The sequence below is a fragment of the Corvus cornix genome, chromosome 3 (genome assembly GCF_000738735.6).
Source record: "Corvus cornix cornix isolate S_Up_H32 chromosome 3, ASM73873v5, whole genome shotgun sequence".
Lineage (NCBI taxonomy): Eukaryota > Metazoa > Chordata > Aves > Passeriformes > Corvidae > Corvus > Corvus cornix.
Genome location: NC_047056.1, coordinates 94,179,685 through 94,198,091, shown reverse-complemented (window position 1 = coordinate 94,198,091; position 18,407 = coordinate 94,179,685). Strand labels below are relative to the sequence as shown.

Sequence of the window (18,407 nt, the reverse complement as noted above, 5' to 3'; positions counted from 1 at the left end):
TCACAATCTTTATATAATATAGGTGTATTGTTCCTGATATACTGTAGTCAGTTCCAGCTACTTCCTTTCTTCTAGACATTGATATACATTTCCTTTCCATGAAGTCCTGTAAAGAGTACGGAGAGAAACAGGAAAAAGAAAATAAAACTCAGAATTATTGTGGCAGAAAGTAGAAGAATTCATACTTTAGTAGTTTCAGTAAGAGTTTGGTCAGGTGAAATAATTAACAGCTGAGACAATTTTGGCCATGCACACAACAGAAGAGACTTCACTGGTAAGAACTTAGGGAATTCTGAAGTTGGTCAGAAGTTTCGATGACTTACCTATCCAAAGAGGCCTTGTGACACTAATCAAGTGAGCATTTTCAGAGGATTAATATCAAGGAAAATGACTAAAACTGAAAGGAAATACAAGAGTAAGAGGAAACAGTTACAACAGTGAAGGAGTAGCAAGTCAGTTCAATTGGTGAGGTACCTTGATGGATTTGGTAAGACACTTGTGTCCTCTGACAAATTGAGGGAAGGAAGAATATGTGGAATGTAAAACACTGATGTCAAAGTCAGAGCTTGAGTGGATCCATGTACTACTCCAGCTTGTCTGAAGAGTGTATTTCTGGCATGTGATTGCCGCTTCAAGTAGACCTTGTGAGAGGTATTGCTGTGAAAAATAAGGAGTGGTATTAAGCTGTTAGGGAGAGGACTAGAGCAAACAAAGATAAACAGAGATAAAATACTGTTGTCTTTGCAGTGTCATATAATACTCATTACCAGAAATATGTTGACATTGCTTTCAGTCTTATTTGTGTATCTCATGCCAGGACCTCCAGCACCATCCCCTGTATAACTTTAGGAAGAGCTCTGTCAGCTGTTTAGCTTGAAGAATTTGATGCATATGTGAGAAAAAAGGAGTATGCATGCATAGTGTAGGACATTCCTAGTTACACATTGTTTAGAAGAGCAGACCTGAGTGTCTCATCTTATTTTCAAGTGATAAGGAATGTGCTAAACTTTTGACTTCTGTAGGTACCATTTTACTCCTCCACAGCACTGGTTTATGTACCATGTGATGGAAAAAATGTTTGTGCTCCACTGCACTAATTAACCAAGAACTGCTGTTCCCAGGGCTGTGTTGGCAGCTCTGTTGAAACCATCAATAGTGCTGCTAAGCAAGAGAGGAAGCTGTCAACAAAAAAGCTTGCTCGGTTCAGCTTGACTGAAAGCATAAAGGATGGGAAAACTGCTACAAACTCTGAAAAGACTTTTGGAGGAAATAAACTATATGTTAAAAGGTTATCTCATATGAAGACCTGAGTGCACCAACAACTTATAATTATTAAAAGTACTAAATATTTAAAAATATTTATAAATTAAATAATAGGAAGCTTGTTCTTATAACTGATTGTAAAATAATACTACTTTCCTTCATCTGAAGGGTTTTGTGAAAACAAACCACAGAAAGATAAAATAGCCAACATTGTGTCCTATAAAACGAACATTGTTTTAAAACTTTTCCTATCAGATTAAATTTGAGTGAATAGAAGGATAACTAATTTTCCAAAATTCATAAAAATCACAAGACTAGTAACAAAATGCACTAATGGAAATAATGTCCTTATACATTAAAGTCTTAGAAATATTTCATGAGCATGAGAGACCTTACTTTGATGCAGCTAAACAGCTTGATATGTGCATTGCAAGGTACTGTTCAACACTGGTGTATAAACTATGGCATGTAACTTCTGGAGAAATATAACTTACAAAGAGTATTAAAAATAGTGGCATAACACGGTGACATAGCACAGATCTATTAGCATAAAATCTGTCTTCTATTTTTTTAAAATATTCATCTAATATGCAAATATCAGACATCTTATATACAACATAAATATCGACATCTAATTTCCAGAAGCCCCTTGATTCATTTCTATATTTGACCCTCTTCTCAGATTTTGTAGACACATCTCTTTCCTGCAAACAGCTGTACCTACAATTCATATAGTATGCCTTGAGATTCTAGTTTTGGCAAAAGTTTTATTTTGGCTTCTGTTTCTTGCTTCTTTTCTCTTTTGCCAGGAAGAAATAAACTTATTTAGTCAGTAACTAGCAAAAGATTTTATAGCATCAAACAAAACCATTCCTTATGTTTTTGCAAGTGCTGTGTCTAATTTTAAATACCTGGATAGTGCCATTTGTCGGAACTACTTACATAAGTATGTCTTGAATCTGCAGGTGTTTACACAAGTAGAATAGAGATAATGCTCCTTTTCCCTTAGGCTGTAGAAGCAATGGACATTGGATCAGACAGGTAACATGAAACATGAAGTCTGTGCAGGCAGGTATTGAACTGGGTCTGCTGAGATGGAGAGGGAGGCAGGGAGAATATTATGTTTTCTTCGAAGTATGATTTTGATAGTCTTAAACCACTTGTGAACTAGACACACACTTGCTAAGTAATTTTGGAGATGGGTGATAAAATTCTTGGTCATCAAAATGAAGTCTTAATCTTACTTTTAGCCAGCAGCCTGTGGTTAAAGCATTTACAGAAGTATGTCAGATCAGGCTTAATCCCTTGTCTTGCTTGAGAGGATTTTTACCCACGCTTTCCACTCTCAAGAGATTTCCCTGGCTGCCACAAAATTAGAGGGGAGAGATGCACAGGGCTTAATTTGTCCTCCTGGTGCCATTCTACTTTGTATAATTAATTAATCTTTTACTGAGGCAGGGTCCAGAACACAGCTGACATGTCCTTTGAATACTGCTCTAATTACTAGACCAGAGAGTGTCCCCCTACCCTTTTTTCCCCTCATCTGTCTCAGATGTTGTCTGATCTGGAGGACAGCATTGTTTGCAGGAAGAAATAAAAAAGCACCAGTGAATAGCCTTATCACCTGACTAGGGTCATAGGGTAGAGTGATAGCTTTGGATCTTTCCTGGGCTGATACATCAAATGGGATTTCAGAGGTTTTTTTCATGAAATCATGGTAACATGAAAGACATCAGGTCTCTATCTCACCTTCTTTGTATGTCCAGTCCTACAGAACTCTTAAACTGGATTGTCAAGAACTGTGTTAGAACACATACCAACAGAAAATGGTTTTGTGAGAACTGAGTTTTGTTAGGCATATATGTTGAATCAAATATTCATGACACAGATGGCATTTATAACATTGATAATGTTGAACTCACCTTCTTACATTGATCAAAATTATTAATAAGGAGTAGTGCTTAGTCATCTGAGGAATTACATGGAACTTTAGGGCATAAAGGTCCAGATCTAAAAAAAAAATTTAAAAATTAGATGTTTGAAATTGAATTTAAGCAAAATGTAAATCTGAGTCCACAGTTGAGATCCTGAAAATCCTTATTATCCTGTCATTTCAGTGTCAGCTATGCTTTATATATAAATTAATGTGTAGCTTGAATGTATTTAAGAGAAAGAATTGTCAGGTTCTATGAACTTTTGTTTTACATTAATATAAAATATATATATTTTCAGTGTGAAAATATAACTAGAAAAGATAGCTTTTTGCTCAGCATATCTGCTCCTTGCCCAAACTCACAGTCCTTATCCTTCAGAAAAGACAGGAAGAATGTACCAGAATTATGCTGGGTTTATCCCTAAGAATGGTGCTACGTACAGGTTGTTGTTTAACTTCTTCAGTCAGCATACCTTACACAATGAAAGTTGTGACACACACGTGTGCAGCTTCACTCTCTGAAGGCTTTGCACTGGCTACAGTGGTTACAGCAATCATACGGTATGGGCAGCCTCCAGTTTAGAATTTAATTTGTGGATAATGTGGTTGCTAGAGAATGGAAACTTTTCCAGAAGTTTGTTTATTACTGATAGCATATATGAGTCATAGAAAATACAGAGTGACTTTGACGTTGCTGGGAGAGTTTGCAGGCTAATAACTGGAAGCACTCTTCTCAATGCAAACTAAAATAATGAAAATTATTTTGACAGCCTGAAACTAAGTGTCACTTTTACAAAGATGCTTTCAGAAGAGAGCTACATCCTGAGAATGACTCAGCAAAGGTTGTATCACAGAGATGACAGCAATGTTGAGAAGTACTCCAGAGCTGAGACTTCTCATTATTTTTGTTGCTACTGTTATTGGTGAAGCAGGAAATTTTGTACTCCCTTTCCCTGAGCAAATAATAGGAGATGCACTTGTTTTGAGGACGAAAAAGAAAAACTTCTACTTAAGTGCTTGCCTAAAGATGTATTTACTTTGGTATCATCAATCAAACTTTAAGTGGTTACTGAGTTGAAACTAGTGCCAGAAGAGTGGCAACTTTTTTGCAGCTTGTGCAGGAAGAAGGCTTTTCAGTGGAGAAATGGTACTTTCTTGAAATATTTTATCTCAGTGTAAAACCCCATTACTTTTAACAGATTTTTATATTATTAATAAATTATAATGTATAGAAATGTGATCTTTGAGACTATATTCAATGAGCACTTAAAGTATATAAACTAATATGAAAACATTAAAATTATTATCAACGTACTTAGTGTGTCAATTTGTATGTATAAAAGATAAAGCTAAAATGTTGCTGGCTCTTAAATTTGGGGATAAATAATCTGCTAGTCCTTGTTTCAAAGAGATGGCAATCAAGAGTGTCCAGAGCAGTAGGTTGAAACATGCAGTTCTTACCAGAACCTCTCTGAATAACTGATTGTGCCACATACACATGCATAATTTAATTTAGATCTGCTAAATGCAGTCCAAAGAAAACACTGTTGGTTTTATAATTAGGGGAAAAAGTAAGAAAAGTGAAGATATGGTACAAGACCAAGTTTTAATTTCTTCTTTTTTTTTTTTAAATTTCCTTCTTAAATGAAGCATCTAGTAGCAGGAAGATCCATTCCATCAATATGCTCTTAGAGAGTGATCTGCACTCATTAGAGCCCACAGTAAAAATCTTCCTGACTACTTTGCACATGAAAGATGATTCTGTCCTAGTTAGAAATTGATTCATCTTGAAATGAGTTGGTTGTGAGCTCTTTCTGAGCTGGAGACAATTGTGTCAGCCATGGGTTTCTGCCTGTATTTCCTCTGGAAAGGAAAGCAGTTGTATCAGAACAGCAATGTGGTATTCCTGGATTATCATTTAATCTAGATAACATTTGCACTGTTGACAGGTATATGAGTACTTAGGTTTGGGTATTCCCCTTAATGTTGTTTTATCCTTACAGACTTACCCTGGAAGCTAAAAGTAACCATACACAAATCACAGTGTAGCTTGAAGTGGCAACTGTCAGAAATTCAAGCAGTGAGCTTTTCAGAACTGTTTTAAAGCAAAGACCACCATTTGGTTGTGTATAACCTTTCTTCTTTTTTTGTTGAAGATGGGACATGGAACACGGAACCTCAGAAGATAGTTAAATTGGGGGTTCTGCCTGTTAGAAGTCTGCTTGTGATGGAGGAGACCATTTGGGCTGCATGTGGTGGACAAATTTTTATAATCAGCACTGTGACGCATTCCATAGAGGTAAAAGCTTTTAAAAGCATTGCTCACCTATTATGCTACAGGGTATAAGTGGTGAAATTTTAGAGATGAAAATCTGTTTAAGAAGCATCATGATTCAGGAAGCTTTTTATTGAATATGGTCTCGGTTCTGTTAAATCCCACTCCCTTAGTTTGTAATTCTGCTGTTGTGTTCTCTCCTGATGTCTCGTTAGACCTTGCTTCCATTTACCCACTGGTTTCCATAAGGTGCTTGGAAATTATAGAGTATTTGGGGCAAGAGATTTTCTTAAAAATGAAATCTGAGGCAAGGCAGCAGAGAAGTGGGTGCCTAAAGGAATTCATGTTAATTACAGAAGAAGGTTTCATTAAGAGACTACTTCTATATAATTAGATGTTAATTGTACCTTGTGATAATTTCATAATGTATTTTTTCAGAGTTTTGCTTCTCAGTGGCCTACAAAAACTTTATTTGCATAAGAGCAGTTTCTGATGAATAGTACATAAGAGCTGTCTTTTCTGGAATGAGAGAAGAGTTAAGGATTCAAACTCACATTTGTGACCACATTTTCCAGAGAGTGCTAAGCCCTTATTTCTGTCAAAATTACAGCTTTCACCAAAAGAACATCTTAGCCATCCAAAGTTAAGAGGTGATGAAACATTGGGAGTTCAACCTCTCCTTCAACCTACAAGAGTGTCACTGAATTGCATGTTTACAGCCATGAAGTTCTTTCGAACAGGAGTCATGATGAGCTCACAGCCTCCTTCTTTGTGTGCTTTGTTGCTGCTTTTTTTTTTCATTGATGATCGTGTTTTCTCCCAACAATTGTCTGTTTGGTACAATTGATTCTGTGAGTCACTGTCATGGGTTTGCAGGGAAATAGCTAACATCCTAATTTCCTCTGTCTTTTTCTGTGTTTTCTGAGTGATTTGTTTCATCTAATAAGATGCTTGGATCATATATTTCCCTATTTTTCTTTTCTTTAAGGTTTATTTCGTTGGTAGTTTGAATGGTATGATTAGGGAAAGCTTTTGGAAGAGTGATTTGGATAGATGCTTGAAATGGACTTTCATTAGTTTCACAGCCTCTAGGACACATGGTTACTGTTGTACAGTCTTTGGTGACAAACCTCTCAGATTCTCACCAGGAAAACAGTAAGAAATCACAGCCAGATTGTTCCTGTGTGAGGCTGGATATGTACAGACAGATCTCTGTAAATAAGTTTGGCAATTCTGGCCTAATTCTGTAGGAAAGCTCTCCCTAAACCAGGTGGTATGGCTGCAGTTTGGGCTATGCTGGGCTGTTTTGGCAGAGGAGAACAAACCCAGAGTTAAACAAGCTCTGAGGATTAAATGTTTAAAGCTTACTCTGTCATAATACAGTACAGTATCATGGACTGCAGTGTTGAAAACAGAAGTTTGGAGAAATAAAATAACAAGTACTCTACCAATATCTCTCAGACATGGCAGTTTCACTTTTCAGCTGTTACTGCAGATTTTCCTACAAAAGCATCACAGGAGGTTTCTTCTCATTTCTCAACTAAGTCACCTACTGTATTCAGAGGCCAGGTTGTTATAGGTCCATTATACACACAGTGAGTGTTGCAGCAAACAACATATAAGAAATGATGCATATTGGGTTGAGTAATATTTTTTCAATATAAATAATTTTTTTCAAGAGCATGATGATTTTCTGTATGTCTGGCTGAGGGTTATCTTTTTTATTTCACACAAATACCCATGGCATAGTATGTCATCCTCCCTACAGAACTGTGAACAAGTGATGATTTTGTGTTGCCTCTTTATGGGTCTTAATACATACTGATCTTTTTCTCATCATCTCACCAGACTAAACAGGTCACTAATGTTTTCAGTGTTGCTGCCTACTTAGTGACCTGACTTGTTTTGATAACTTCCTAGGTTTATGTTTCCAGAAGGGATCTGCTATGTTGCCCTTACCATGTTTGCTGGCAATATTATTTCAGTATTATATGACGTATGAGACAATTTAAACTCTGTATATATCAAATATTTTAATATCTGAGCTGCCTCTTCTTTATTGTGAAGAGCAGAATCTTTGGTGCTGGAAGCAGCAGCAAGGAAATGTTTGTTCTCCCTCTGTGCTCTCTCTTGTTTAGAGTTAGTAGTAATGATTTGACTCAAGATCTTTTACATAAACTTAATCTTCACTCTATCAGCAAGAATCCAGGTGTTGCACGGGGCTCAACTGTTATTCGTCCCTCTTTACTGAACTCCTTTATATCTCCATATACTTAATGTGGAGATAGTCCATATATACTGCAATGCAGCTGCTTGCTAGTTCATTGCTACTGTCATGCATACATACTGTGCTCTGCATCATGTACATTATTGGTAAAGGCACCTGAAAACATTTTAAGGTCGTGTTTTTGCAAGCCCATGAGCATATTCAAGACTATTTTGTAAACTTGTCCTTGTGAGGCACTCTTTGCCTCACAGGTATGTCATATTTAACTGTCTATGATGCCATGATGATTTTTTGCCTTTTTCTTTATACCCCTTTTATATACCTTTTTATAGCTTTTGTATTCTTAGTGTTTTTTAGCCTACATTCTTAGACTTATTTTGTAAATCTAGGAGACTAAACACCTTAGAAGCCTTGTAGTTAGGGATCAGAAAGCCCCAGATATCAAGGTCCTCTCTAGAACACATTTTGTAAACTAAGAACCATCCAGGGGGAAGGTTCCTTGGGGAGAGGGGCTCGCTTGAGCCTCTCATTGGGGAATCTTTGATAGATATGCTAATTAGTAAGACCTATAATGTTATACCCGATCTATTGTGGGTGTGCATTGTGGTGTGTGTTTCGGCACATTCCACCTGGATGTGGTGCACCTAAGGATCCTTAAAATAAATACAGAGGTAAAACCCCTTTTTTCTTCTAACCATGTTTGCTTCTTGATTTTAAGACCAGGAAAAGGCATCATCTGTGCATTTGCTAAGTGCAAAATATGTTATCCTTGAAGACAATCTCATTCCATGCCTCTTTGCTTTGCTAAGATTTTTATTTAAGATTTTTTCTTTATTTAATAATTTTTAGTAAATGAGCAGATTTGGCATTGTGTGTATTGGATTTGGATATTACTCATTTCTCCTGCTTTTTTTTCCCCCCATCTGTTATGGGTAAGACTCTCAATTCACTTTTTCTAATGATATGTTATTGTAATGGAATGTTTTAGGTAATGTGTTTTATTGGCACAGTGCCCCAAACTGGCACAATGCCCCAAGACCCTTGGCAGGGTACACATGAGAAATGCATCAATTGCTGTTATATATTAATTACATACTCTGGTCCTCTTTCTGTGAAGAAGAAATTTGTCACTTAGTTTTGACCCTAGATCTGACAGTTGTATTGCTGTTGGGTACAGACCTACATCCAATAATGGTCTGTGCCTGTAGTTCCTTGTACTCTGCAAAGGTAGTTTGTGTTTGTTTAAAAAGTTCAGAAAGTGCCAGAGTATTTAATAGAATAAGGTCACTGGTTGAGTGTCATTCTATCCTAGTCTGTTTTGTCTTGTTTTTAAAACTTTGCTAACTGTACAGGAGTTACACTGAAATGTTCAGCTGAGTAAACAAAACGAAATGGAAATCCCTCTACATGAGTGTGTGTTCACAAGTAGTGTAACTGCTTTAAAGTAGTGAAAGACATCTGTTTGACATTGAGGGTAGTGACCCCCATTATCCTCTTCTCCTGAAGCTGGAGAAATCGTGGTTCATCTCTTGGTGCAGCTGTTTGGTGTAAGTGAGCACCCCCTCAAAAATCTCTGCATAAGAAGGTGCAGTTTCGGGGTATGTTCCTGCTCCATGTTAGAAGACCCTTTCAATGAGAAGAATAGTTCTTTCTACAGTTTTCTTGTTGTGTTGTAGTGGGTTGAACCCACTTTCAACCACAACAACAGTTTTACTTCAAATGGGTCTGTGTGTTCCAGCAGACAGCTGTACGAATGGCAGGGCAGACTTAAGTGGGAGTATAATGAGTGAGCTGGTAAAAATGGAATGTGACGAAAATGCATGTGCAAGTTGTTTTCAGTGGCATCAACAGAATTATCAGCTGTGGTCGGATCACTCCAGAGAAAATTCGTTCCTTACAATCTTCTTTATTTTTCTTCTAATTTCAAACAGTGGAAGTTGCTGGTGAGGTTCGCTTCAGCAGCCTTGGGTCTATCCCCTAGAAGTTCTCAAAAGCCAGTTAGTCACCAGTGTAGGGATGTATGAGTCTATAAACAAAGTAAATATTTTAGAATCTTTTTGCAGTGGAACATGCATGATGAGAATATCAGGAAATCTAGTCATAAGGGCTGTTTCTGAATTTGAAAGATGTTCTCGATGGATAAATTCTTCTGTTGAATAAATTTTATGATTTTCAAATTGTGTATATCATTTGGTAATGTCGAATGAATGGTGGTTACTTGAGGAAAACAGTGAATATAAATGTGCCTACCAGGTTGCTTACCTCTCATTCTGAAGTGTTATTATTCAAAGAATCAAAAGGTAATACAGTAACACTCAAAAACTGAACTACTGCCTGACAGCTGAAGAGAAATTTCTCTGTTCATTTACTAAAAACTGAACACTTGAAGAATAGTGTTAACAAATGAAAAACACAAAAGATAATTCCCATTCTCTTTAAACAGCAGATTTCTCACTGAAAATAATATATTTATGCAGTAATGAAGTATGAAAATAATATTATGTGCTTACTAATAATAATACCGAATGTAATGCTTTCTGGAAGTCCTAAAGTTTTATTCTTTGTCTCTGATCTTAGCCTGTTAGCTGAATTTGATGGAAAATTTGGACAATATATCTATAACCCTATTATATTTAGATTTTAATGAAAAAAATACCAAAATGTAACTCTTAATTGTAATGCCTGGAAAATTTAAGTGTATTTCACAAGCAAGAAGGAGGTACTTTAGAGTATTTTCTGCAAATATAATAAAGAGTATATAATATGTTAAGTGAATATTAGAGCACTTATTACTTCCATACCCCTCAGAGAGAGATTTTTATCCAAGGAACAGTTTGTCATTTATTTAGCTAAGTGAGTTTTATGTTTAGCAGACTGGCACAACAATAAAAGGCAGTGTTCAATTTCAGAGACAGTCCTCTTACAAGAGAAAACTAGGGGAAAAAAAAAATCCCTCTTTCTTGTTAATGATTAAGGAACTTTACTACAGCTTTATCTCACATGTTAATAGAGACATGTAGAGAGGTTTCTGCCTTCCTGGAGCCGGGTTGTAACTGTGAAGGCATGAGATGAAGGAAAAAGGTCTATCTTCAAAGTGTTGTGTTACTTACATATAGAAAGAGGCTTATAATGAGAAGCATCAATTCTTTGAAAGGCAGGAAAATAAAACAGCTAATACTTGTGAAATTCAGAAGCATCAAAAACCAAGCCACAGTATTAAGGCTCACATTGTTATGTGTGTAACTGAGCAAATAATTGTGTATTTATATTCTTAAACACTCTACTTTCTAAATATGACTTTTTATTGCAGTCTGTTATTCTTGTTATGAAAACACCCCATGGCAGAACAAAAGAAAAGTGTTTTTTATTGTTGAAAGAGAAGTTCTGCTGTAGATAAAAGTACAGCTGTGGTAGTTTTCCCAAAGGAGCATCAATAAGGAAATACAAAATCCTTTTAAGTCTGAGTTGTTGTGAGCTTTCCAGCCTCTATCATGCAATATTTTTAAAAAACAGAAAATCTGAGTTACTCTGTCATTAGGTGGAACTTTGGCTCAAGAACTGAGAATCCTTCCATACTAATGATGATATATTTCCAGAAAAAGTCCCTGGGAAATTAACACATCATATGCAGCTATCAGAACATATCCTGAGCGAAGCAGAGAAAGTTTTGTCCTTGTCAAAGAGGATGAAGATACACTGCCTACACTGAAAAGCTGGTAAGAAAGGTTGAGTGATATCCTTGACTTGCATCTCCCTGTAGAGCCCTTGTTTTTCTTGCAGAACCATTTTGAAGCCCATCAAGAGGAAGGGATGGTAATCTCTCACATGGCTGTGGCTGGAGTGGGAGTCTGGATTGCCTTCACATCTGGATCTACTCTTCGACTCTTCCACACGGAGACACTGAAACACCTCCAGGATGTTAACATTGCCACACCTGTTCACAATATGTTGCCAGGTAGCTGAATTGCATCCTATGGTAACATTTTTGTTTTATAACTCTTGTTCTCCAGTGCTGTAGATTAGGCCAGAATCAGAAGGTTCATCTCAGACTTTGGGTCTGATGTCTCCTGGCTATTTGCTTTAGTAAGTCATAGTTCGTCTCCTGCCCAGGCAAACAATGTGTGTAGTGAGCTGGTTGAGTAACAGCTCTTCTCCTTAGAGATTATCAATATAATTCGATAGATAAGCAGGTGGATTCTTCTGTTTGGTCATATTTTTTGTGTGACTGTGAAACAGTTGGACAATGTAATCTGTCATGAAAATGTGTTTAGTTTACAGAGATTGGCATTTGCTTCTGGAACCTTAGAATCATGTGCATGATGGAATTATTTTGCCTAAGATCGGGACCAAAAAACCACTTGCTTAATTTCATCAGGAGACCCAGGGAACTCAGCTGAACCACTCACATGCTGCCGTTTCAAAGTGTGTTCAGTGTTTTGCTGATTGGAGCTCTAATTTTTTGAATTAAATGGTTAGTCTTAAATGAAACGTGGTTGTTAGGAGAAAGTTTTACAGCTCTTAACGTGTTCTAAGACAGAAGCTGTTCCACAGGCAGTTGCAATGGCTTGTATCAGTTTAGCGAGTGAGTGACAAGGACCTCAGCATCAGCAAGCACATCAGGTGGGAGCTGTGGCAGTGCTGGGAGGAGAGAGGAGAAAAGTGGTACTGGCATGGCTGAGCATGAGATATCCATGAGTGGACAACCATTCCTTCTGTCTCTCCCTATCTGTAGACTGCAATAGACCAAGCTTCTGCAGTTTTTATGGGCAATGTGTATGCCAGCTTTATTGCTTAGTTTATCTAGCAGAAGCCAGTTCTTCCCACACAGAGATTATATTTATATTATATTCTCACAGGAATTAGATATAAATCTTACATCAAAAATGTTTCACTTCTTCAGTCTCTGTCTTCTTACCATGTTTTCTTTCGGATGACATTAGCTTTGCAATGAAACTCTATTATAAATTGTGTCTGTTTGTCATGTTCTAGACAGGGTGTTTTTTACTTGTGGGGTTTGACTGTAGCTCCAGCACTGAACAGCAGCAAATCACCTGCCCTTAAATAGATTATTTGATTGAATTCATCACAATTATGCAAAGAAGTCAAGATCAATTGTAAAAAGATTAACTTTTAGTATGTTCTGCTGTTCATAGCAGGGGGGAAAAAGGGAAGTAGGACCTCCCTTTTACATATTTTCTGCATATAAAAATCTTCAGAATTTAGCTTTGTGTTCATTGCCATGGCAATAAAACTGCTGATCTAACATACCATACCATTATTTTTGTAAAAGAGTTCTAGCTAATTATAGCTCCTTGGTGTCATCCTTACCCATTTTAGTTCCTTTTTGGTTTTTTTTTTTTTTCTCAATGTCTTCACAGAAAGCACACCAGTGAATGGAAATGGAAGTTTATTTCGGGAGTAGGACATTATTACAGCAAATGTTCAAAGGGAGACTCCTTTCTAAAAATGAAATGAATTTCAATTATTTAGCAGCAGCTCTCAGGCCTGTTTATATGATCTCAAAAATGCTGCAACAACAAAAGCTAAAAGAGTAGTAGGAGGTTTACATAATAAAGCAGCAGTAAGAACAAAAGCAGCAGTTTTGGAACTGAAAGGAGATAAAGAATAAATCAAGTTCTGTATAGTATATACTGAGATAAAAAAGGATAAAAAACCAACAAAGTGAAACTGAATTACAACACAGTGAAATTGCTGTGTATTTACAATATATGTATTTGCTTTCTTGGGAGATTTTTATGACATTTAGTTTTAAAGGGAAAAGCTCTGTTAGTTTTCTGAAATTCAACAGAAGTTCCTTAATATGTAAAAATAACACATAAATAAAAAATTCAAGTGGTATTGAAATGAGAGAAGAAATTGGTGTAAAAATACTGCTAAGAGTCTTAAGAAGAGAGATTAAAAAGGCAAGATCTCTGTATAACTTTGAAGAAGCTGGACTTCTTTTCCCAGGATTTCAGTAGTAACATTATGTAATACTGACCTGATAGGCTAACTAGAGATGTCATCTCTGTCTTTAGTTAAAGTAATGTAAATAAGAGGAACGTTGCTTCTTTAAGGTAATGAATTTTTTTTGTAGTTATACAGTACAAGTAAAAGAAAAACTTACTGTCACTGTCAGGAATGGTTACTGTGAGTTACAGTACTGTACTTAAAAGATAGCTATAGTAACTAAGTGGAGTAGGAGGGTCTCCTAACCTTAATAATGAGTTCTCATAGCATTAAATTTCCCCAATTCTGTCCTTGGGAGAAGATGGTTTTAAATATCACTGCTCTCTATCTTGTAAAGGATGTGTCTCCTGTGCTTTGGAGAAGACAGCCCTGCAGCACAGTGGGCAGGACAGAATCACAGGGAAGTGAAATGGCACAGAAGGCGATTGTCCTTACGATTTGGTGAAGTTTAGTAACACAAAAAAGCAGACTGTGTCTGGCAGATTCTTTTATCTGCTGGAGGTAACTTTAAATCTGTGGCAGTCCACTAATGAGTGTTGGAGCTGGGAGGGCTCTCGCTTTCTGGAGTTACGGAAAGTTTGTGTTTAGGAATGCAGGACTGGAAATTAAACCAGGGTCACAGAGGTGACTGTGGGATAGGCATTTAGTCTAGACTGGTCTATACTACCTTTATTTCATATATCATCAGAAATATTTCTTAATAATGTATAACAAGATTGTGTTCTGTAACGAAAGACCAAATGCCATGTGAGAAAGGAAGAGAATGGTTGAGAGGAAGAACATCATTATTGTTATAGGTCCAGCTAGCTATTTATTTCTCTGTCTAGTTCACTGTGGATTCACAGTACGGCTGGATTGCTTTTAAGGAGCCCAAGCACAGCTCTGTTATCTTAACAGAGGGCATACTGAGCAGCAGAGAAATCTATTAACATTTGAAGACAAATACACACATTTCACTAGTGCAACATACTTCATTTGTAGAGCAAGTTTATGCTTGAATATTTGTGATCTGTAGTTGAAGGTTCAACAAAGGCAGTTTTTCACCAGCCTTTATCACATCTCACACCAAAAAATATCATACTGTACATGAACAGACCATTTGTTTTTTCATAGTCACAGTATTATATTAAAGAACATCCTTAAACATGTTTTTTCTCTCAGCTCTAAAAGAATTTGCCCTTTTAAAGAAGTTACTATGATTACTGTGACCTTGATACTTCATGCTTATATAGGTGATGACAGGTTACCTTTTGAACAGGGAGATGATTTCTGCTTAAGTTGCTATATTCTGTTTATATCCATATATCCTCTAATGGCATGTGTGTTTCCTGGAAACAGATGACAAAAACAAAGAAAAAAAAGTATCATTTCCTCTCTACGGAAAACAAACTCTGCTATGAGGCTTTCCAGCTTGCTTTTTTCCCACCCCTCCAGGTGCCAGACCATGAAGTGCAGTTGCTTTATGATCCTACTGCTGGGAAATGATAAAAAAGATGAGAAAATGTTAGGTCAGCCCAGCAGATCTGTACTGTGGGCTGTTTTTTACATTGTAAGAGCAGCATGGCCATGTTAGAGGATATGCAGTAATGTCCTTGCACCTGTTTGGGGTTGAATTCAGATCTATAAGGATTTATCCAGCTCTGGTGGTGGTTGTAATGGAGACCTGAGAAGGGTGAATGCAGAGCAGACCATACACAGTAAAACCATTTGTCCATATATAAGCTTAAATATTGGCTTCAGTTCTTGTAAAGTCAAGATCTTGGTCAGATTATTTTACAGGTTTTAACAGTTTTTTCTTCAATGGGACAGTGTGATCTAAAAGTTGTTATTTAAAGATGAGTATTTTATTGGTTTTGGCATATATGTTTATCATTTTCCCTTTTTAACTTGTTAATTTCTCTGTTTACTGCAAAATACCTTCTGGAGAACTGGATTGACTATTTTTCTCTGAATTTGAAATAAATCAAAACAAAAATTCAGAAAATAACAAAGATAAGTGTGATTTCAAACCTTGGCTAGCAGATAAATTAATATGTTAAAATAGTAATTTTTTAAAATCTATCTATCTATATATATTTTAATTGTTTCACATTATTTCAAAGTGTCTTCTCAGATGGAGATGTTTCCTGCTTTTCCAAGGTTTCACGGCAAGCAATTTCTGTTTTGACCTTGCTATAGCTGTTTCATGCTTTAGGCTGTGCTCAGTGTTTAAGATTCCAAGTTGCTGGCTGATAATTTGGTGGTTTTGCCTGTGGAAACAGTAATGCATATTTGCCAGTTTCCCCAGGTAAAAATTCCTGTCTAAAAGTTGCTTCAGGTTTGAAGTATGAAATCATGAATATAATGTTATCTTTTAAATGCTTTAAAAAGCATTAAAGAGCAGTTGTTTAAAAATGGGAGCATCTTGCTTCTGCAGGGGGTTGAGAGGCAGCTGTGTACTTGGAGACTTTGATAATTGTTAAAAGTTAAAAAATTGTACTCAAGTATTTGTGTAGTTTGTAAAACAAGCTCTAAGTTAAGCTAACCTGTAATTAGCTTGCACTTGCTGTGGCACAGGTGGTAGGAGAAGACTCACATGTCATATATAACTTGAGTAAGCCTGAGTTCTAAATCACAGAATTCAAATACTGATTTTTGAAAACTCCAGAATACAGAGGTATTTGGACATTACTGTTAAAACTTTTGTGCTGAAGGAGTGCTTTTGTGTGCTTTGTTTTGGAAACTAAATTAATCCCATTAATATCTCAAGAAAGCCAAAACAAAACCAAAAAACCCTAAGACCAAAACCCAACTAAACAAAAAACCCATCAAAAAGGGAAACACCACACTTCAAAGGATTTGTAATTTGTGTACAACATAGAGCATCCTTGCTTATTTAGCTTAGAAGGGATGATGCATCCTACCAGCATAAACACCTATAGTTCATGGAAATCAACTGAGGAGTCTCTAAAGGTCTGCACGGGTAGATGTAGCCTTTTAAACTTACTTGTCCTTGTTACACCTGCCAAGGATCATCTGATCATTTTGCCTTTAGGGTGTTTTAGGATGTGCTTTTAGGTAGACAGCACCTGGATTTCAGATCTGACCCTATATGGGCTTCTTAAAACACACTATTGCTGGGTTAATATTTTGGTTTTATAAAGTTCTGTGAGGAAAGACTTGGACTGTGGTCTGCTTCCTGTTTTCCAGTCAAGTGCTTTGGGCTACAGTCAAGCTGCTCCTTCCCTGCTTTCCCAGTGAGTCTGTAATTCATATATTCTTGGATGTAAATTATCTCAGCTTCAAGGGACAAGACAGAAAATGCATTCCTTTGTGAAATACCATAATTAAGACCCTACTCCAAAGTGTAGACTATGAGGGTTCACCCAAGTTAAATCAAATGTGGAGTCCAAATTCTCAACCTACTGATGAAGTGATTCACAACTTGAGAGCTATGATGAAGATGGAATGACCACTCTCTTACATGTAGAGTTAATAATAAATCCAAGAATGTGTATGTTTTGAACCTGAAACTCTTAGAGCTTTGAGCAGAGTTTAAATGCTCCTCGCCATAAACTTGGGAAAAAGTTTGTGCAGACCATAGTTTCCGTTCCTGAAACTTGTCAAGGCCATTTTGAAAATCCATCTAAACTGAATCAAACATAGTTTTAGTAAGCATTGCAAGTAAAAATGACTTTGTTTTCATTAGAAAAATATCAATCCTGCAAACAATGTTGTAGAAAATCATAGAATCACAGAGTAATTTTGATTAGAAGTTACTCTGGGGGCTGTCTTGTTCAACCTTTGTGAAGAAGGCCTGATTAGACCTTGTTCAAAGTCTTGTCCAGCCAAATTTTTACTATTTTTGCATAGGATGGAGATTCCACAACCTCTCTGAGCAACCCATTGAAGTTTTTGACCACCTTTATGGTGAAGCAGCTTTTCCCTACGTAGAATACAATTTTCACATGCTCTAAATTTGATTTGTTGTGGCTTACCATATTGCTGTGCACATGTATTCCATAGAGTCTGACTGTATTCTGTGCATCCTTCCATCAGGTAGGTGCAGACAGCATTTCCTGTAATGTTTCCAGTCTCCTGATCATCTTGGTTGCTTTCCACTGGACTTCTTCCAATATGCCAATGCCATTCTTGTATGCGGGGACCCAAACACACAAAGTGGACACAGCACTTCTGATAGAGTTTCACAGATTAAAAACTTGGAGAAAAAAGTAATCCTGAACAGGCTTGAGTCTTGACTATAGTGTGTAACTGAGTATTGTGAAGTGAAATGCCTTTCGGTTTTATTGTTGGGAGCATACAAACATAGCGTGTTCTTAAAAGCATGTTTGCAGAGACAGTCTGTGTCTACCTTTAGATGCTGTGGTTTAGAGATTTAGGGCAGAATGTTTCAGAAGTTCAATAGTATTTGAATTGCCATGTATGTAAAATGTAATACCATAATCCAGGAAAATATTTGCCTTTGCTTAATTGAGATGGTACAGCTGATTGTGTTTGCCTGAAGTTCCTTTGATGTAGGCAAAGGTCATCACTCAACAGTAACAGAGCACCTGTTGAACTCCACAGGGCAGCAGCGTGTCTCTGTGACCAGCCTCCTGGTGTGCCATGGTTTATTGCTGGTTGGAACAAACCTGGGCATAATAGTAGCGTTACCGGTGCCACGCTTGCAGGGGATTCCCAAAGTAACTGGTGAGTGAAATTTCTCAAATGGATCGAGTACTGAAGATGTCAGTTCTCTT

General features: G+C 36.8%; 1 protein-coding gene across 5 annotated transcripts in view; it reads left to right on the top strand.

Moving 5' to 3' along the window:
- ARHGEF10 (Rho guanine nucleotide exchange factor 10) overlaps window positions 1-18,407 on the top strand; it is a 112,135-nt gene that overhangs the window by 87,949 nt on the left and 5,779 nt on the right. For all 5 annotated transcript variants that reach the window (XM_039568077.1, XM_039568079.1, XM_039568078.1 and 2 more), the window contains 3 exons: window positions 5,353-5,495; window positions 11,479-11,653; window positions 18,235-18,357. In XM_039568077.1, the coding sequence (XP_039424011.1) occupies window positions 5,353-5,495; window positions 11,479-11,653; window positions 18,235-18,357 (441 nt within the window). The remainder of the gene's footprint in view (window positions 1-5,352; window positions 5,496-11,478; window positions 11,654-18,234; window positions 18,358-18,407) is intronic.